This window comes from Pavona decussata, unplaced genomic scaffold (genome assembly GCF_977016875.1).
Source record: "Pavona decussata unplaced genomic scaffold, jaPavDecu1.1 SCAFFOLD_366, whole genome shotgun sequence".
NCBI classification, from domain to species: Eukaryota; Metazoa; Cnidaria; class Anthozoa; order Scleractinia; family Agariciidae; genus Pavona; species Pavona decussata.
In genome coordinates, this window is record NW_028145742.1 from 2,031,128 (window position 1) to 2,052,378 (window position 21,251).

At 39.2% G+C, this 21,251-nt stretch overlaps 3 protein-coding genes across 4 annotated transcripts in view; 2 read left to right on the plus strand and 1 right to left on the minus strand.

The window, feature by feature from the left end:
• The window catches only part of LOC146452720 (small G protein signaling modulator 1-like), a 29,140-nt gene extending 19,955 nt beyond the window's left edge, over window positions 1-9,185 (plus strand). For both annotated transcript variants that reach the window (XM_085097313.1, XM_085097314.1), the window contains exons 12-21: window positions 747-895; window positions 1,877-1,945; window positions 2,078-2,695; window positions 3,225-3,349; window positions 4,084-4,166; window positions 4,246-4,355; window positions 4,741-4,837; window positions 5,549-5,660; window positions 6,128-6,183; window positions 6,885-9,185. In XM_085097313.1, coding sequence (XP_084953439.1) covers window positions 747-895; window positions 1,877-1,945; window positions 2,078-2,695; window positions 3,225-3,349; window positions 4,084-4,166; window positions 4,246-4,355; window positions 4,741-4,837; window positions 5,549-5,660; window positions 6,128-6,183; window positions 6,885-6,973 — 1,508 coding nt within the window. In that variant the 3' untranslated portion in view covers window positions 6,974-9,185. The remainder of the gene's footprint in view (window positions 1-746; window positions 896-1,876; window positions 1,946-2,077; window positions 2,696-3,224; window positions 3,350-4,083; window positions 4,167-4,245; window positions 4,356-4,740; window positions 4,838-5,548; window positions 5,661-6,127; window positions 6,184-6,884) is intronic.
• A 599-nt stretch (window positions 9,186-9,784) lies between these two features.
• LOC146452721 (uncharacterized) lies at window positions 9,785-14,729 on the plus strand. Its single transcript, XM_085097348.1, has 5 exons — window positions 9,785-9,955; window positions 11,009-11,044; window positions 11,708-11,742; window positions 12,348-12,426; window positions 13,480-14,729. Exons 4-5 carry the CDS (start codon window positions 12,391-12,393, stop codon window positions 13,735-13,737), a joined length of 294 nt encoding a protein of 97 aa, XP_084953474.1. The 5' UTR covers window positions 9,785-9,955; window positions 11,009-11,044; window positions 11,708-11,742; window positions 12,348-12,390; the 3' UTR covers window positions 13,738-14,729.
• Window positions 14,730-15,460: 731 nt separating this feature from the next.
• LOC146452722 (sn-1-specific diacylglycerol lipase ABHD11-like) lies at window positions 15,461-20,387 on the minus strand. Its single transcript, XM_085097347.1, has 5 exons — window positions 19,793-20,387; window positions 19,452-19,599; window positions 17,666-17,998; window positions 16,960-17,147; window positions 15,461-16,564 (listed from the first exon to the last, which is right to left on the minus strand). Exons 1-5 carry the CDS (start codon window positions 19,909-19,911, stop codon window positions 16,393-16,395), a joined length of 960 nt encoding a protein of 319 aa, XP_084953473.1. The 5' UTR covers window positions 19,912-20,387; the 3' UTR covers window positions 15,461-16,392.
• Between the last annotated feature and the right edge of the window lie 864 nt (window positions 20,388-21,251).

Consider the following 21,251-nt stretch of genomic DNA (forward strand, 5'->3'; position numbering starts at 1 on the left):
GAACAGACAGACAGACATAGACATATACAGACGTAGACAGAGACCGATAGAACAGACAGACAGACATAGACATATACAGACATAGACAGAGACCGACATGAACAGACAGACAGACATAGACATATACAAACATAGACAGAGAACGACATGAACAGACAGACAGACATAGACATATACAGACATAGACAGAGACTGACATGAACAGACAGACAGACAGACAGACAGACATACATATACAGACATAGACAGAGACTGACATAAACAGACAGACAGACAGACATAGACAGACATAGACAGAGACTGACATAAACAGACAGACAGACATACACAGACATAGACAGAGACCGACATGAACAGACAGACAGACATATACAGACATAGACAGAGACTGACATAAACAGACAGACAGACATATACAGACATAGACAGAGACCGACATGAACAGACAGACAGACATATACAGACATAGACAGAGACTGACATAAACAGACAGACAGACATAGACATATACAGACATGAACAGAGACTGACATAAACAGACAGACAGACATAGACAGAGAGAGACAGACAGACACATAGACAGAGACTGACATAAACAGACAGACAGAGACACAGACAGACATAGACGTTGACATAGACATGTTAATCAGTTAATCACATACATGTAGGAGATTTGGTCCAACCAACTGATTTCCAACTTTGTAAGGTTTCATGTATTACTAACAGTATTGTCATGTTGTCAACAGGGCTATCATATGTGCGGCATCTGAAGACTGTAAGAACACACCTGCTCTGGCTTGTCCATCACAGCAAAGTCAGTTCAGAGGAGACTGGAGTTGATTATAGTCAGGGCTTGACAGAGCAAGTATGGAGAAACATGTACCACAAAGGACAGGTCAGTATAACCACAAACTGCATCTTGTTGATGATCATCAATGCTTTGTGATAAACATTTTTAAGGTTTCTGACCCAATTTCGTTTGGGGTGGGGGCGGGGGAGGAACACCTTTGAAATTATAGGAAAAATATGGGATTTTGGCGGAATTCCAGCAGCTGTATATGTTGTGGTTCAAAATTTTATTAATTTTATGGTTTAAAAATGTTCAAACCAGTTTGATTTTCCCTGTCTCAGATTATGGTAATGAATACTGCACAATGGAAAATAAATACTGATTAAACTGGTTTTGAAAAAATTTAAACAACAACAAAAAAAATCTACTCCATCCTGGAGTAGAATTCCTGACCTGCAGCCATGCACACTACACGTATTTTAGGGAACTGGTGATAACAAGTTTGTTCAAAGAGGAACCACCTTGTCTGGGGTAGGGGGGTTATTGAAGACACCACCTATCTCATGAACATTACTGGCAATTTTATTGGCTTAAAAATTTGAGTTGACAGAAGTATTCTCCTAGAAAGAGTCAGCATCGCTTGATAAACGAGGAAAGTGAGGTTCTTGAATCTCATTGTCATATTTTACTGCTGGATAGACGGTAGCGTGGCTATGCAATAAAGACACAATCTTTTGAGGTTGAGAAAGGAAGGGGGGGGGGGGGGGTGCAGGCAGAGACCGCCATCTATTTTGTGGTTTGGTTGGTCCTGTTCGAGTGTAGCATACTTCCCTAACACCCTTTCAACTGAACTTAGCATCCTGGAGGCTTATAACCCTTGACATATCAAGTCTTCACCCCTTTGGCAGGCATTGGTAAACAGAATTCAAACCAAAAGCACCATTTACCGAGGCCATCAGGAACTGTGCACTAAACGGGCTGTAAAATATCGAAAACGAGGCTTTCCACTGCGCGCTTTCTTTCGCGCGCATTTCTGCCGTTTAGGGTAAGGGTTCGATCTTACGAGTCTAACTCTTTGTTTACCAGGTCAGAGACGAAGAAGCTGTCAAGAAGTACGTGTATTTTGGTGGAATAGAACACTCCATCAGAAAAGAGGTAACAGCTATTAACATTTGAATATTTTAAAGTAAATGTCAACATGGTTTTACATGAAGTGGAAGCACGTTTGGCTCTTTGCTGTGTAAAGATGACAGTTAATGTGCTTTAATGTGCGCGTCTTTTTTTAAGGTGTGGCCATATTTGCTTGGACACTACAAGTTTGGAAGTACTCCAAGAGATCGGCAAGAGACCGACAGAGCAGCTCAAGACGAGTTTCGTGCCATTATGGAGCAGTGGAAAGATGTGGAGAATGTCATCCAACAACAGGAGAAAGAACATGAGATGGACGGCATCTCCATGGACAGTACTGGAAGCAGAGATGAAGTTTATGAACAGTTAGAAATGATCCACAACGGGCTGGATAAATCCGAGGCCTTCACTCACCAGAGAGTGAGTATTGAAGAGCCCGAGATAGAAGGGCTTGATGAAGATGCAAAGGCAAGGCTAATGAGTGGTCAGCTTGGTATTCCTCATCAAAATGGCGATGATGCCGAGAGTGGCTGTTGTAGCGATTATGGCGAAGAAAATAGTAAGGAGATTTCGACGTCGAGAACTTGCCAGAGATTGGTGGAAGTGAACGGCAGTGGAACAAGCCATATTCCAAATGGGCATGTACCAAGGGACAGGGAAGCAAAAGGTGAGAAGGAATCAAAAGCGAAGAGTGATGATGGAGACAACGAGGGGTCGTTGTATTGTAAACAGTGCAGCCAGGAGAGCACTGGATCGAGAACGTCATGTCCGTACTCGGTGAGTGTCTAAGGAAACTGCTCTTTTGAAAGAAATTTTGATTGAGTAATAAACTTAAAGAAAACGAGTAAGGATATAAAGGAAGCGCTTTCAGAAATAACGTCTGACGAAAGTGTACCGGTATTTAATTGATAAACTGTTTTCTGAATGGGTAAGGGGATTTGTTTCTAAAGAAACTGCGGCGCAGCGTCGGTGGGGAGTAGAAAGAAAGCGGAGGTTTGGTTTATCAATAGAGCTGATAACTAAAGATAAATTGCAACCGTAAAGAGATTCGAGTGCTGACGTTTCGAGCGTTAGCCCTTCGTCAGAGGTAATCGTTCGAAACGTCAGCATTCGAATCTCTTTACAGTGGCCAATTTACCTTTAGTTATCAACTCTGTTGATAAACCAAACATTCGTGTTTACTGAATGGTCTGAGATTATATTAAAAACTGAATGTGAAGCTATTTGCAAAATCAGTTAAGTCCTAGATACACGTAACGATTCTTTCAAAAGCTTGTGTTAACTGTCTTGTATCACTTTTTTCTAGGCTGAACTTCTCGATGACTTTGGTTTAAATCTCCATCGAATTGAGAAAGACGTGTTAAGATGTGACCGAAACTATCCATACTTCACGCACGAAAATCTCAATAAACTACGGAACGTCATCAGCAGGTAATAAGCGCTGTAAACGTTGAGTGTGATTTTTCAGTAAGTTTTACTATTTGGGAAATCGTAGCAAAACGCTCGGAATAACTTTGCCATCAGACTTGCATCCCAACCTGATGGGGGGTGGGGGAAAGAGGTACTAATGCTCTCGATTGGAAGAATGGGATCCTCAAATTAGCACTGGTGAGCCCTTTGGTTCATTCACTCTGTTGAATTGAACACAGGCCTACCACCTAGCGTTCATTGTTATGCCACTTAAAGGGGAAGTGTCCAACATGGGGTTTTGACCACTTTTGTTAAAAATGGTGAAACAAGACCGTCACCTTACAAAATAATTCTAGAACAACGAGAGGAAAGAAATCAACTCAATTTTTGAAAGGAACAACTCGTGATCTGTTCTAGCGCATTTTGGAAACAAAAATGTGAGAACTTAGACAACGTTAGCCTAACATTTTTCAAGTCGTTCCTATCCATTCCGACCTACTGTCTCTGGCCAGAGGCACTAATCAACAGTTTTATTGCACTTGGGTGATAATTTATAACAAAACAAGACAATTTCTTTTTTTTGTTTTTGTTTTGTTTCTGTTGACAGAAAAACATTTTTGGGTTTTGAAATGACATCAAATTTGTGTGATACTTCCCCCTTAAATTTATCCGCTGACCTCACCTGGGAGGGATTTTCTATATCGGTAAACTGAACTGTTGAAGTGTAACTCCTGCAAATTTGTTTTATGTTGTAGTTACGTGTGGAAGACCCTGCATGTTGGTTATGTTCAGGGCATGTGCGATCTTGTGGCGCCTCTTCTTGTCATTTTTGATAACGGTAAGTCTCCTGTACAATTCTCATCACAGTCACGGTTCATATTCACCTCACTCTAATGTTGTTATTGTTTTGTTTACAGAGGCCATTACCTACAGCTGTTTTGTGGATCTCATGCAAAGAATGAACAACAATTTCCCACACGGGGGAGCCATGGATACCCATTTTGCAAACATGAGATCGCTGATCCAGGTACGTCACCTTCTTTATTCACTAAAAGTGGTGTAACATAAGCAACGTTCTTTCAACTTGTCTCGGAACAAAACTGTAGCATGCAATGTAACGGGAAAATCTCGCATTTGTAGTGCCCGCAATAGTTTCTCGCCATGATTGTGACAACGTACCCTGCCGGTTGTACCAGAAGCGCACCAGTTTGAAATTACGCCTTTTAAATGTAATATTTAACTCTAATTTGTGTGCGTGATCCCCAGATTATTTATTACCCCTGTAAAATGGACAGAATAAGGGAGTTAAGTTGTTGTATTCCACTGCGCTTATCACTACAGTACAGTATCTGTAAATATATGAAACATATGCAGTGTTTGCAAGGTTCCTTTTTGTTTTTATCATCGATCAGATCCTGGACCCGGAAATGTTTGAACATCTTCAACAAAATGGAGACTTGACGCATTTCTACTTCTGCTACAGATGGTTTCTTCTCGACTTCAAAAGAGGTACCTACAAACAGACACCATGCAAGGAACAAAAATACAATGAAAAACAATACGATACGATACGATACGATTAGCCTGCATAACAGGTGCTTATTGTGCCTAGCGGGAAGAGAGAGACATTAAGCACGAAGTGCGACTCGCGAGCGCGGAGCGCGAGACGAGGGGGAGGGAGGGGGTTATTTTTCTCTCCCCCTCGTCTCGCGCTCCGCTCTCGCGAGTCACGCTTCGCGCTTAATGTCTCTCTCTTCCCGCTAGGCTCAATAAGTGCTTGTTATGCAGGCTACGATACGATATGATACAATAGCTACTACTATCCTGCGTTTGCAGTGTTGTTGTTTAGAATACAGACACCGTGGTTTCATTTTTTCTTGCGTTGTTTTACCATCGTAAAAACTGACGAATTTTAATATTTCCTTTTTCTTAATTCATCTCTTATTGAAAATAAAATAATTTCTGAACTAGAAGCTTAGTCCTTTTTTCAGGTTTTGTAAGCAACTCATTGAATATCGCGAATATTTTGCTGGATAATTTTTTTTCCAGCCAGAGTCAAAATAGGCTGGCAGGGTGGCACGACTTCTGCAAAGTCCATACTCTGCGTAGGTAAATGGAATTAGAGTATATTGCACCAAAGAGGATTATGTTCATTTGTCAGTGTTGCCCTCCGTGGCAATTTCTTGTGACAATTTTTACTTTGCGTGTTTTTCATTTCAGAGCTTGTTTATGATGACGTGTTTGTAGTATGGGAATCCATCTGGGTTGCTAGGCACTGCACCTCAGAACACTTCGTTCTCTTCATCGCCCTCGCGCTGCTTCAGTTTTACAGGTAATTATTAATGATAGCTATGAGAACGATTTCCAGTGGAGGGTCAAAGTAATTCTCGTTTTCTTTGGTTTTGCTTAAATACGCTTCTGTGATTGGTTAGCAAAACTCGCGCCATTTTCTCAACCAATCAGAAGCATAACTTAACACTAATTGTGCCTTGCTCGCACGCGTTTTCCCGCGCTTGGCGCCGGTTACATTTTTTTGCTTCAAATGCTGATTGGCTCGTTGCCCTGTTTGCGTCTGTTGTGATTGGCTAGAGTACACCACACTCGATTGAAAACCAGTCTAATAAATAGAAATGAGAAATGTGTAATATGATTACATTGTTATAATACTAATAATTGAGAGATTTTCACTTCTTGAATGGTACAAAATGTTTTTCTAAGTGCGTACAGTCATGACTGCAGATTTTATTCCCTTTCTTACCAAGTTATGTTAATCGATTTTTTTTCTTTCTTATTCTTCAGAGATATAATTTTGGACAACAAGATGGACTTCACTGACATCATCAAATTTTTCAACGGTAAGTCACCAGAAAAGTGTTTTAAACAGATCAGCAACCTGATCACTGAAGCAAGGTTAATAGATGTTTTGCTCTAAAATTATCTTTCTTTTGTGCACTTGCTACTTGTTGTGCGACAAATGTTGCGTTGCAACCAACGCGCGTAACAGATTTTCATGTTGCAGAAAGTATACGTTGTTTCTACTTTTTGCAACATGAAAGTTTGTTGCCAGTTGAACAATACGCGCAACAACACTTTGCATGGAAATGTTGCCCTATAAAGCCGCCGTTACACGTTGAAACTTTTAGCTGAAACTTGTGTGCAACGGCGCTGCGAAACAAGTTTCAGCAGGCGTTGCACCGTGTAACATGGTCGGTTTCGTGAAACTTTTTCGAACTTCCGTTGCGAGACAAGTTTCACGAAAAGTAGAACCGCTTTCTTCGTCTGCAACGGCTCGCAACGGTCGCAGTGGTGAAAAAACGAGTTTCACCGTGTAACACCACTTCGTGAAACTGGTCTCGTTCGCCGTTGCACACAAGTTTCAGCTAATAGTTTCAACGTGTAACGGCGGCTTAAGTTGGGCTTAAACGTCTTCTTTCCTCAGTAAGATCAAAAATAATATCAAGAAAATCCTTTGAAGAAATAATGGTGTAGGTTCAGGGATTGTTTTTTAAAAAAGGCGCATAACTTTACCAAATGTTTGCATTGTTGTTACTTGCAGAAATGGCTGAGCGCCATGATGCTAAAGCCGCATTAAATGTGGCGCGGGGACTTGTAGCTAAAGTCCAAGAGCTTATCAAGAACCAGTAAAACAGGATTGATCCGTAGCTGGTAAAACAGGAAAAATAGTCGCCAGTGAAAATCAGTTGAATTAGCAAGGCAAACTGCCTTTGTTAGGAAATGTTTTCTTAGTTATTTAATCAGCCTTGTGCTATACTGAATTGCGGTCATGTCGCCCTTTGAATGTTTCGCCACTACTTGAATGACGTTGGCAACCAAGTTTGTCAAAATCTACGGGGCAGGGGGAGGGGGGTACTAGGTTGGTGCGAGGATGTTGAAGGCGAATTTTTCAGAGGGCGACTTGACCTTTGTTTTAACTTATTGCGAAATTCTTGAGAGAAGTAGATTTTATGTCCAAAGAAGGTATGTCGTTATACAGGAGCGGCCTACGCGATATAATTGATCAAATGACTATTTGTCTTCTCTTAAAATGTATGTAAATAGAACAAAAACGTAAAAAACGTGATAATATTATTTGTAACAGTCGAGGATTATGTTAAGTTATAGGTAAAATTTTGTCTGTGTGGCTGTATATTAATGTCATGCTTCAACGTACGTAACGTTTTAAAACGTATAAAGTGACAGTATTAAATGTATTAATGAATAGCGGGTGGAAAAATCTATGAACTCCTTAGATGCTCTCTCCCACTGCATCAATGGAGAGACGTTTCAACTATTGAAGTTACTTAATTAAATTTAAAACAATTATTTAAGCCATGCAAATGGTAGACACTCCATTCGTTATTTTTTGTGACTTTTGGTGACCAGTTGATAAGTGAAAGCTTTGGAGTTTATAAGTGAAATCACAAATCAATCAGTAACCTTCTGCGTCATACTTGCTGGAAAATAGACTTCCGCTCTTAGGGCTGTCACGAGTAGCTTTGCGTGACGCTGGTCACGAAAGTCACGAAAACCATAACACGAACAATCAGTCGTAAAATGAATGAATTAAATTTGCTATTAAAAAATTATGTATTCCGCTATAATCGGGGACCAAGGGACTCGTGAATGAGGCTCGTGACGCAAAACTTGCAGCGTGATTAAGATTGAGGCCCGTAAGCGAGAAGTTACTGAACAAGATATAAAAATAACAATAATGAATTATTTAACCATTCTGTTGTTGAGTTTTGACAGTTAAGTTTCATCATCTCTTTAAGTTTAATCAGTAGTATTGCGGGACAATTTACTTCTTACAGCAACGAAGCCATCAACAGAAAACACCTATACAAACGTATTAGCCTATTCAGTAGATTCTGTTCTATTCAGCTGGATTCTCATTAAGGCGCCAATTCTCAAATTGGTCTAGCTTGTTCCACAGGCTTAAGTCTCCCTTGCAGCCGTTCTTTTTCTCGTCACGCAACGACGCTCTTCCCGACAGGAGCGTCGTTGCGTGACGTGACAAAGAACAGCTGCGAGTGAGACTAAACAGTCAAGCAAGCGATCACCTAACCACGGTTTTCGCTTTCTGTGGGTAGTTTGTTTTGTTTTTTGATGATCTAAACTTTTCTAAGATATCAAAAGGATGAGCTTAGACCTCAGTAATGACCGTTCTGGTACTAGGGATGCGTCCAGGCAAACCTGGTTTATGTTCACTTTGCATGAACGCGCAATATTGCATAGTGGGCTTGGTCCGTAAGGCAAAAATTGATGCAATAGTTTGTCTGTAGAAAGACGAGCGTAAGAAAAATTATGCTTCCCGAAGAACTATTGGCTTTGACTGCGTTTTGCCTATCGCACTTAACACTTTCACGTTAGTCAGTTGTAGACGCACAATTTGTCATGTGCCCTTCTAATGTATACTTCGTCCCTGTTATCAGAACGTTGTTGTAAACAGGTAATTTGATGAAAAACTCTTTCTTTTCCACGGCGGGCGTGTTTTTCTTTACGGAACGCAGTTGCGTCTTCTCGTGTCGGAAATCCAGTTTCTTTTTACTTTGGAGTCGTTTATTTTTATAGCACTTTCGTCGGACACACTCCTTTGTTTTTTTCTACTTACTGAGAAGGTTCTCCTTCTCTGTTATTTTTACTTTTTAACGCGCAAGAGGAATGACAGAATACCAAATATGGTGTTCAGTGGTACCAGTGTTTATGGTCACGTGACTGCGTTCTGTTTTGGGCTAAATAACTCTGTTTCCTAGCAACTGAACCAGTAAATGCAGATACACATACTTGGACCTTACGTCTGAAATAAGAGAATAAAATGTAAAATTAAATAACAATAAATGTGATAACAGTTAACAAACACCTTTGGTTTCACTGTTGAACTCTACTAAAAGTGACAAGTTGCATGCCAACTGATGGTGTAAAATTGCGAATTTAAACCCTGGCTTATTCCAATAGGCCATTTCCGAGTTGCTTTGAACCTCATTATGAAAGCTAAGCGCAAAGTTTTTATTATGAAAAGATTTGCACTTAGCCGCGCTTTCATAATGAGGTTCACATGCAGCAACACAGAAATGGGTTATTAGCAACAACAGCAGCTCTTGAAAGCTTTAACTTGACCCCACTACCCTACAGCCTTGAGCTTGTGTAGGCCCCTTTAAACGGTTTCAAAATTTGATTCAACACTTGTTCAACATATCTTATCCACATCCAACACGAACCCGAGTATTACACTGGGCTCGAAATAAGATGTAAGTTGAGTGTCTTGTTGGTTCTCCTTTCTCTGGGCGTCTTCTCCATCAGTTCTCCAGTTTTTCTCCGCGATTTCAAATAATTATATGATTGAAAGGAGATAAATTTATTTCCTGTCGTCGTCGGCATGTGCCGGACAAACTCGGAATATCTCGACAAGTTCCGGAAGAACTGGGCAAGTCCCCTTCGCGCGGATACCCTGGGAACGAGGCTAAAGCTTGTTTGTCCGAAGTGCGAGAAGAAGGAAGGAATTACGGCTGCAGCATGTGGCGTTTGCTGCCGCTATCTGCTTTACTTCTCTTTTCCTCTTTTGCTGTCACAGTTTGTGAAGATCAAAAAGAGGCGAACGACGGGTCTATTGTGAGGGCTCGCTTGGAGGTTAGCGTTAATATTACATTTTGTGAGCTTGTTTTGAAAGCCTGCTTGCATGGCAAAGGCAAGGTTTTGATTATCGAAAGCAGGTCGAAGCTGTGTTTATAGTTAACTGAAGCACTTCAACACGCAGATGTGTTCAGACGTTTGCAAGTCCTAACAGTCCAGTGTAGTTGTTTTCTATTCTTCGCAAACCTTGTAAACACTGTAAAAGCTTGCGTAGTTTTATTTTGTTTATATTGGTTCATGACTCTCGACTTACAATAGGCCACGAGTCGGTTGAGCTGGCTCGAGGCGACGTGGCCTAAGATAAGATATTCTGTTTGGTTAGCTTTTAATATGTTGTCTTTATAAAATGTTTGTACTAAGGTGAATAGTAAAATATGGGAAATTGCGGGTTACGTGACAAAGATTAGCGCACCGAGTTTTACCTGTTTACATTCAAGACGATTTTACCTGTCGAAGCCATTATCACTGACGCGTCAGCTGGTTGTCTGTACTAAGTTTACAGGATGGGTTGGGCTGGGTAGTGGCACAGAAAAAAAAATCTTTATCTATTACACAGATGGTTCCTACAGACTTTATGGTTTCCAGAGTTAACTTTCCCAGGTGCTTCTTGTTCCAGCATTGAAATGTGCTCTGGTGTCTAATAAACAGTGTATACATGTATGTGTGGTCCCAACCCAAAAAGTCAGGATACAAGCAGTGTAGAGCTCGAGTTTTAAATATGCTGGGTCCTGTTGGTTGGACTGGAAACTAAATTTTGAGAGCACTCGCCAGCAGGGGGATTGACCCTCAAAAAGCACTCACTCAGACCTGTGATCACTTGCCTGAGAGAACCTAGTCAGCCACCCCCACTCTTAGGAATTTCAAGTTAGCAACAGGATTGTTGGAGATTTGAGGATAAAAAATGGAACCAGAAAGTTGATGATAGATTTTATTTTGGCCAGTGGTAATTTCTCACCCTGAGACTGTACCCATTTAATGCCTTTCATACAGTCACAGCTTGTAACTAAAGAACGATTATTTACGATCATGTTTTTTTTTTTGTTTCCTCAGACTTGTGGTGGATGACGTTTGAATTCTCTTCCAGAGGTAGAGTCTTTGAACCTTGCCATTGCTTTTAATTTATTTAGATTTAAAACAAAATTTATGTGATATGCTCATCCTAATAATAGTTCCTTGGGGGCTCTTGGTTATCATGGTAACAATTTAATATTCCATTATGGTTTCTAGGCTCTTATTAGAATATTGATCAATCATTGCATTTCTGTATTGCTCTCATTGGCTGGTACATGAGCAATATAGACATTTTTCTGTATTGTAGTACTTATTTTAACACCAGTGTCATATTTGCTTGTACAATGTACATGTAGGTGAAATTGGTTATAATTTTGCTCCACTGGTAACAATGGATCTATTTAATATATGTTCTAATTTACAATGCAAATACACTGTATGTTTGTATGGTGAATAGAAGATCACATCTATCCTTTTGTTTTTAGCTGGATGTCAGATATTATAACTTGTTGTCTGGGAGGTTTGCTAAGCTTTTTTTTTAACATCACACCTTGAATGTCAGCTACAATGTACAGATGTTATACAGCGCCCCTTCATCCAAAAAAAAAAAAATTAGTGTGTAACAAATCTCAAAATGTGAGTTACTTTTTGCATTGTATTGTAGACTGCATAAAATGCAGCAACTATTCTATGTGTATTAAGTCATAACTTACAGTTGTTTTTGGTTGATTTTCACAGGTAAAGGCTTTCATTCGAGAGCTATTGCCTTACTAGTATCCTTTGCTTCAGACAACAACTCTGCCTCCGTTGGGTAAAACAACTCATAACTAACACTGAACATGTTTTACTCTGGCTCTTGAAATCGGCACGAGTTTGGTTCAACAGTGTTTCGCTTCAATAGTTCATCAGTTCATTACATCAAAAAATAAAAATACCAGTGCTAGGCTAGCAAACAAGCTGACAAATTGACAAGTAAATTGGTTAACAGGTTTATAAGCTTATTCTCAACATTGAGATTGCAAATAGACAAAGGAAACTTACATCACACGGACACTATCAGAAAGGCAAAAGTAAATGATCAAACATGAGAGTATACTCTATCTCCTTGTGAGAAATGATGTGAAGACTTACCAAACTATCCCAGAGCCTTATAGGCCCAAAAACTTGAATTACTTTTTTGTGGAGGGGTTGGGGGCGGGGGCGGGTGGGGATTGGTAAAAAGAGGTTTATGGTATTCAAATTGAGAATGTTAATAATAATATTAGTTATTGATATTACTATTTTGGTATTATTAATATTATTATTTATACTAATAAGTAATTATATAATGATAAAAATTGTTATTTGTAAAAATGTTGTAACCCTTAATAACACTTAGCCATGATGTAAAGATCAGGTATATCCCTGGTAAGGACCCATCGATGGTGTTTATAGGTGCTGACGAGAAAGTGGTGAAGGTATGTATGCACTGAAGTGTAGATCAAGCTGTTACTTTGAATTTTCATGGTTTTGACGATCTTCTACAGATGTTCTAGCTTAGTCTCCAGCCACTGTTCTGGAAATGAGCCCGTGCTCCTCCCAGGACCCAAGGGAGCAGGGGAAATCTTCCTTACCTATGCGGATCATCATGCTAAACAACATTCAACAAGTGCCTTCTAGGAAATGGGCACATGGGAATTCAGTCAACTCTCTCGTAAGCGACCACCCTTGGTGCACGACAAAGTAGTCGCTTACGGGAGGTGGTTGCTTACGGGAAAGATCAACATCTATTCATTCATTCATCTATTCATTCTTCTGACGAAACTTTGTTTAACATTTTGGCACAGATTACCGTATTAAACAATTCCCATTTACCTACAGATCTAATTATAGTAATCTTCTCTGTCTGTAAACTGTCGGTTGTCCGTGGTAGCGTCATTAAAAATTGAAGTTTTGTTACTTCTGAGTAATTATTTACTCAGATCATACGCGGATGTTGGGTGGTTGCTTACTGGAAACAGAAAACAAATGAATCTGTCAAATTTCTGTCATAAAAACTGGTCGCGGTCCCTTAGAAATTTGAGTGGTGGTCGCTTACGAGAGAGCTCTTGAAACAATATTTAACTGAGAAACAAAATAGTTGTTTACGAAGTGGTCGCTTACGGGAGGTAATCGCTTACGAGAAGTGGTCACTTTGAGAGAGTTGACTGTACTCTTTTGAAGTGTGTCTGGAGAGGAGAAAACCTTGTTTTGAGTTTTCTTCACAGTTATGACCAGTAATCCAATCCAAAAAAGGCCAATAATCCAACTTGTGCACTGCTACAGCAAGTTATTTTTGAAGATCTTTAAGCAGAGAATGAAAGCAACAGAAACAATAAAGTTATTTAATGTTCAATTTTTCAGTACCTTGTATGCAGTCTGATGCAGTGCATTTGATTTCTGTGTGATTTGACAGAAAAAACAAAGGCGTCTTGAAATATTCATTTACTGTATAAAAACAAATATCCATTTTGTTTCCCACTGTTTACCAGGAGGAGGATGTTTCAGAGAAAACCAAGGAGGAAATTTGTGAGCTTCTAGAAAAACATGGCATGGAAAAATCAGAAGAGGCAAGGAGTGAAGTCCCTGAGGAACCCTGGGAAGAGCCAGAGGAGCCTGATGAACCATGGGAAGGGGAGGAAGACATGGATGAAGAGGGGGAGCCTGGGGATGAGGAGGGAACTGAAGGGCCTGAGACAGAAGAATTTGATGAAGAGGAAGATGATGCCACTGAGCACACGGAGCTTTAGTTTAAACTTAATAAAGTTAATCAATTTTACTACACTGAAACCTGTCATGAGCAAACACCCAGTAAGCTAAGAAGAGAGTGGTCACTTACAAGAGATCCAGGATACAGTGATTTGAATGAAAAAAAAAAAAAAGAGAGAAAAATGTGAAGTCAAATCTCAAGTGGTCACTCAAGTTAAGTGGTGTTTGCTCATGGAGGTTTTTCTGTAGCTTCGCAGATTATTAGGGACCTTACTAAAACATGACAGTGATGGCAATGAGAGCGTAAAAGGTTTTATTAGTAAGTTACACAATGGCTTTGCACATGCATTAAAATATTAGTACATTTATTTGGTGTCCTCTGTAAGACAACAACGTGAAATGACGAAATTGAAAGTTTTAAAAAGAATGTGGGTACATGATGGTGACTTTTTCTTTCTTTTTGTGAACTTGAACGCTGTTGCTATTAATCATGTTAGTGGATAATAAATTATTCCTTCACACTGCGCAAGTTGAACAGGTTGGAATAATAATCACAAAGTAAACCAGTTAAAGTGAATATTCTTTTGCAAGTGACGCTTTTGTTGGCTTTGCCATCATGCTTTCGTGAGGCCCCTTTTAAAGGGATTAGTGACTTTCTTACTTGGTAGTTAGGATTTTTCTTGATTATTTCTGGCACAGTAGAATGTTTCTGTTGGGGAATTAGGGAAACAATGCTCTTCTGTCAAAAACCTTGGAGGAGTTCAAGAGTTCTAGCAATATTTTACTGATTTAAATGCTCACACAAGGTTCATAAAATAGTATTAAAATAGAGTTGCAGGTATGTCATAGCATTCCAATCAACCCTGAGCTTAGGAAGTGTTCAAGAGTGAATGACGTTGCTGTGAATAAATTAAGAATTTAATGTCACAGTTGCTGATGATGTACTCTTGTTACTTAATGAGAATGGGATTTGTAGTGAGAGCTGTAAGAGTGCTTTGTAACTTTTAAAATAAATTACGAAAGATGGACAAAATGTTGTGTTTATTTAGCACCCAGCGGTCTGCTTCACCTGCTAGATAGCCATGCAGGTGTTTTGTTTTTGTTCCAGAAAACTGAATATTGTTTGTGGTATAAGAAAGACAGACAAATGGGAGTCAAGCTGAAAAGTGGTTTGGGGTTGGGGGGAAGGGATGGGGAAGAATGATTTGTTTTCTCTCCTCTGCTTTCGCCCCTCATGTTCAACCTTATGTTGAAATGCCAAACCACGCAAAAAAGCCTGCTAGCCCTTGCAAGCAATTTTTAAGTGCAAGGTTTCTTCTCAGCGTACATACTGAGCACGAAACAAGTGATAAAGAAAATGTTGAATCTATGCAGTGTCATTGACCCAAAATGGCATGGTACAATAAGAAAAAAATTATTAGGTATATAAGGGACAAAAACGGCAACTGATAAGATCCTGATTAAACTTGTGTGCATCCCGAAGTAAATATTAGAAGTCCTTCTTATAGAAGGTCATTATCCCAGCATCTATCAAAGAAACTGTTAATTCCACATTAAATCAGGTTATGGGATCAGTTTTTTTCTCTGGATACTCTGGCTTCCCCCTCCTGAAAAACCAACATTTTAAAATTTCCAATTTGATCTGGAGAATGCCCCAATTAAACGCGCCATGCTTAAATATATTGACACTTAAACTGCAGATCTATTATTATGAGTAAAACAAGTTGACAGCTTTTTGCAAACAATAGTGTGAGGATGCAGGCATGTAAACAAAAGTGGTATATTTATTACTTTCAATTTGTTTCTTATAAAAAAAGCTGGTTCATAATTTACAGTAATGTGGATCCAGCTTAAATATTATTTCAGGAGTGTATGTCCTCCCACCAAATATCCTATTTACACATAAAATTAATTGTATTAAATAGCAAAGATTTTTAGGGGTCTATTTGCATATCTGAGACAAGGCTTAATCAAAATATTGTTTGGATACAAAAGCCGATTATTAGAAACAACAGTTTGGATCCATTTGGCTGTAGAAGAGCTTTGTGACTCCAGCTCTTAGACCTCCAAGTTGCCCTTAATTAGCTCACATGGTCTCAAAGAAACCAAAAAATACTGTGGGTACCCTCACATTTTGCTGATGCTTGGGTCTGTACTATTAAATATGTCCTCATGTTGATTTTTACTGTTAACAAATCTAGTTCAAATGTGCCCACCGCTGAAACAAAATAACTGTTTATACACCTCTGGTTAGCATATTTAGGTGATGAGACATGAAATGTCACTATCACAGAGGCAAGCTTTTCCTCTCATCTGATTTGGAGCTACAGGTTGTTGTTTGGAAGCCCATTACTGGTGATGCCCAATGGCACATTTACATGTAAAAAATTCTAATATAAATCCAAACCAACATAAAACCCACAATTGAAGGGGTGCCTGGAAAAAAGCCCTAAGTGACTTCTGATAAATTGCTAGATTCTCCTTCCAAATTTCCTTGTATTCACTTTGGGAAACAAAAGGAGAATTTGACCTTACATCAAAAGTCACTTAGGGCCTTATTTGGTGCACCCGTTCAAATGCTAATTTGGTACAAGATATTTCTTTGTTCAGATAAATACACTCTGGTACTCTGTACAATCATTCTCTAATTTAAGTGATATTTAAATCATGGTATGTTAGTGGCATTTCAAGATTTCTCAGTTTTCATCTTGGAATTCATCATGATCCTGCAGACAATTGTCAAGGAACTCAGTCACAGTTTGTACAAACTCCAGCGGCTTTTCCGCATGTAGCCAGTGCCCACTGTCTGGTATAAATTTAACCTCAGCTCTGGGAAAAAGTTTGTGGATGGCTGGAAACTCTTCAACCCTGAAAAAAAAAGTGATTGTTCCCAGCACAACAGAGTGCAAAAGAGAGAGAAATCTCCCATGTAACTGTTATTGTTGGTAGTAAGAGAAGTGTTGTGTGAGAATCCAAGTAACAGCTGTATTCATTTGGAGACTACAAAAAGACAACCTGACATGTTAGATAACACAGTTTTATACACAGTGTCCAAAGCAGGAGAAGTCCCGCTATTTTCTCAGCGCCAGTTGGACAGTGAGAAAAGGAATTTATGAGCAAACATGGATATTTCCTGTGACATGGATTAACTTCACTACACCTCAGCAGCAGTAAGGCATGAGTCGTTACAACCATCCTTTTTCTAGCTAGTTCAGCAACAACACAAAACATGACAACTGCTATTTTAAAATCATCCTACCTACCGAATATAGTCTGATTTAGCACCACCAACAAAAAGAGCTCTACCATCAAACTGCTGGTGTGGGAAATCTGTTGGAAAACTTGATACTTCTAAGATGTTATTTTCTAGGGCTTCCAAATTTATTCTCCATTCATATCCAGTTTCAGTTTTTACAAGGTTTGTCAAGAAGAATGACCTTAAAAATGAGTTCTGAAAAAAAGAAAAGAAAAAAAAAGAAAACGAAAAAAAAAAAAAAAAGACAAATTTGTCAACACAATTTGCGTGATCTGTTAAACATAGAAGTGAAAAGTTTAATCTCCAGAATTGTCACCACCTGGGAGAGGAGAGGGTAATATGGCTACCCTGAAAATGACATCACTGCATGAAAGGCTCCCTCAGGGAAAGATCCAGAATTTCAAGGAGGACTTTGAGGGGGCGGGGGCTAATGCCCTAAATTCTCTCCTCAGATCTTGAGCCCTGAATCATTTTAGGGGAAAATGGGAGAAACTGGTCACATTACATGTCAACTGGTGTTACAATTAACTTTCTGTTCAGCTTTAAATATTTTATTTAAGTTTTTCCTTCTAAATTGCATATACCTCAGTGGAGATGCTCATTTAAGTGTTCCCAGGGTTCCTTACAGTAAACCTCAAATTCACTCCTTCTGACTGTTTTTAAGAGAAAGCGGTTGGTATGTATTTAAAAGTTGAAGTAAATTTAAAACTTACAGGTACAACATCCATTAACATGTTTTCAGCATCTTGCTTGTCCTTGATGAGATTTAAATTCATTGCTCGTTTAGTTGCTAAATATCTTGGAATATCCTCGTCTAAAGTCAGTTTTGTTGGAGACATGTCAACAACTACAAGACTGTCGACAAACTCTGGTTGTGACAAGGCAAATGTCATAGCTGTTTTTCCTCCCATGCTGTGTCCCATGACAACTGCTTTGGAAAGCTCTAATTCTTGGAAGAGATGACATACATCTAAAGCCTGAAGGAAGTAATTCATTTCTGGACTGTGTTCACTTTCTCCATGATTTCTTGCATCTACTGTTACAATCTGTGATAAAAAAAAATGAAAGCAGCCCACAGTTTTAGGTCTTAATAATCCAATCACAACTTAACAAAATCTAGTAATCTAGTGAATGCTTTTATTTGGCTGCAATCATGCCGTGGCCATCAGCTTGTTGTTTTGTCTTTTCCACAGTAAAGAGGGTGTATTTCAGAATTTAATTGGAGGGTTATAACATAAATGAACCCCTTTCCGGCTTGCTGGTATATCGGAGGATAATACTCTGGGCTTTAAGTCATTGTCCTCAAAATTTCACAGTTGCCCTCAAAGCTCATACATAGTTTATTTGGTAAAGCAGGTTGGGGAATTGGCAAGACATTATGTCCTGATGTGGACCTGCGCTATCTAAAATGATCAATTAATACACACCTAGATATTAAATAACAAAGTATAAATAAATAAATAATGATACATGTAACTAGAATAGATAAATATTCAAAAGTCAGCATTCAAAATATTAAAAATATTAAAAATATTCGAAGTCTAAAGATTTGTTGGAGATGCTGCAGGAGGCTTTAGCAAAACTGATGGATTTTAGAATATTCTTATTTTCCTTGAGTTTTCTCTTGAAGGAAGTCAGGTTTGAACATTTCTTGATGTCATCAGGAAGGAGGTTCCACGATAGAGCAGCTCTATGTTTAAAGGAAGATCTTCCCACTTCTGTTCTTGGTCTATGAACCTCAACATTTCAGGACTTTCTAAGATTACAAGTAGTCTCAGGTTTCGTTATTAAGTCATTTAGGGGTTCCATACTATTTCCATGATAAATGTTGTACGTAATAACTAAAAGTCTCTTAATGTAAAATAAAACAATAGAGTTCCAGTGTGGGGCGCTCATGATGTCATCACTGCAGATGTTATGGGGTAGATATATTTGTAGATAATTCTTGTTGCTCTTAAAAGGATTCGATCGATGTCGTCCATCAAGGCTGAAAAGCAAGACCCCCAGACTACAATACCATACAAAACACTGGGAACAATTGTTTTATAGTAAATAGTTTCCAAGATCGGTTTCGGTAAAAACTTTATCCTTTTCAAGATTGCGACTTTGTTGTTGAATGACTTACAAACGTTCTTGGTGTGTTCTCGCCATGACAGCTTGTTGTCTATTGTTAACCCAAGACATTTAGATGATAGCTTGTACTCAATAGTGCTGTATACCCCAAAGGGGTATATTAACTAAGTAGTCACACGACTCGAGGTCTGTGATAATTGGAGAATGAAACAATAGGTCATTGGTTGGGAACAATGGATTCCCTGCAGAAAACCATGGGAGCTACAGTACTAGGGACCAATGAAAATAGAGGTCTGGAAGAGGTACTGTACTATCCTAAAGGAGTGCATTCAAAGCCGATTCATTGCGCACATTCAATTATAATGTATGGGGTACCCCCCCTCCTGTGAGGGATCAGGTTCAACTCACAAGAAGAAAGAAAATTACCTGTCTACCAGTTTCTCTATGAAAGCGCTTAGCAAGCGTTCTCCAGTTTCTTTTGGATCCAAACAGTCCATGAAGGATCACCAGAGGAGGCAAGTCTTCTTTACCAGAGTTTGCATCAATACTGTCATAAGCTAATCTCACTGGTGAACTAAATACATTTAAGAAATCAGATTTTCAACTATATAGATTAATGTTTGGCTGCATTCACAGTAGATGATATGTTATGCCATGTACGTCTACGTCAAACAATATTTAGCTGACCCTGAGTTGCATCATGATCATGATCAGATCAACTCCAAACGATTGCTCTCAAAATATTTAATGCTGAAAAAGCGCCTTACCTTCCATTAAAAGAGCTGTAATGTAAAACGCTTTGATACTGTGCTACACAACGGCTTTCAAAACTAACTCTGTGCCTACAAACGAAAGAAAGTAACCTATTTAGTCGCAAAATACTCATTTTCCACAAACTGAAACTGATTCATGAAGTTCCGGCAAAGATGGCCAGGTTACGTAATCAAAGCAAATGCTAAGCAGCCAGGCCTCCCTTCTAAGGTGCACCAGGCCGAGCTTTTCAGAAGTACCCATGTACCAACGACCCTTTTGGAGAAACTTAATCGTATGTTGCACTAAACACTAGCTGGGTGTCCCTACGTCAATCTCGGTTACTATTTAACGTTCCTGGAAAAAAAACCCGCTCTTCACTGCCAGTGAGCAAGACTTTTAAGAAATGAAAATCCCAACCAGCTGCAGCTGTAAGTGTGATGTCTGTCAACTAGCCAGCAAGCACTGAGTCAGCTTGTAAGTGCGCAGCATCCTCCTGAGACTTAATTTATTTATATATCTTTGTGTCATCGGCAAACATGGCAACATGGCTCGTCAGGACCGAATCGGGCAAGTTATTTACATAGATGAGAAATAACATCGGGCCTAAAATGGAGCACTGAGGTATTACAGTCAACCCAGGTCACGCGTGAACGATATTTTTGAAATTTGAACGAAGTTTTGAAATTTACATGTCAGTTTTGAAAATCGCCAACGAGATTTCAGAGATCCCGTATAAATTTCCCTAGCTTATTGACGGTATAAAGCTATGAATTTTTCTTTACATTGCAAAATTGAATATTTCAAGAATAACAATTGTTTCCCAAGTATTTTGAATCTTTTTTCAGTTAATGCGTCTTTTTCGGAACGATTTCCAGAGAAATGTCCAGCTTTCCATTCACACGTCGGACATTACAAAGAGAAATTCGAATGTTCATTTCATTCTTGGAAATACTGTGCACGCGTGACCTGGATTGACTGTAACTGATTCCAACGTCAACAATCCATCGAAGGAGCAATCGTTTCCGGGAAAACGGTAATAAAAATTGCAAGAATGAAAGGAGTCCAAGACTAGTGGTACCTCCAAGACTACAGGTCGTTTGACCACAAGTCACCACCTCCTTTTGTCATTAGATCGTTTTAGCCAGTGCGCATGTTAAAACCTCAAAACGTACCACATGGAAGAAAAAATGATTACATTGTCATATATATACATGGCTGAATCTCAGTTTAAGTCAGTAAGGTGGAACTGAGGTGCCAACGAAACGGATCTGTCTCATATGGTTTAGGGGTCAACTTTTCTCTCCCTCACTGTCTTGTCGGGGACAAGGTATCGGAAAGCATCGCGGAACCATCTCCAGCTGGCATAAGCGAGCTGCGGGCCGAAATCTCGTGGTGCATCGTCATGGTACAACGCTCCGACAAAGTGTCTAGAGTTACCGCTGTCAGTTGTATCTTTCTCTCTCTTTCAGCCAT

Bases quoted from the DNA above. Each gene is read 5' to 3' on its own strand.
- LOC146452721 (XM_085097348.1), top strand. From the start codon at position 12,391: ATGGTGTTTATAGGTGCTGACGAGAAAGTGGTGAAG. The intron at 12,427-13,479 runs GTATGTATGCAC...ACTGTTTACCAG, and splicing joins CTGACGAGAAAGTGGTGAAG to GAGGAGGATGTTTCAGAGAA.
- LOC146452722 (XM_085097347.1), bottom strand. From the start codon at position 19,911: ATGAGTATTTTGCGACTAAATAGGTTACTTTCTTTCGTTTGTAGGCAC. The intron at 17,148-17,665 runs GTAAGTTTTAAA...TCTTTTTTTCAG, and splicing joins TGTTAATGGATGTTGTACCT to AACTCATTTTTAAGGTCATT. The intron at 16,565-16,959 runs GTAGGTAGGATG...TTTTTTTTTCAG, and splicing joins GCTAAATCAGACTATATTCG to GGTTGAAGAGTTTCCAGCCA.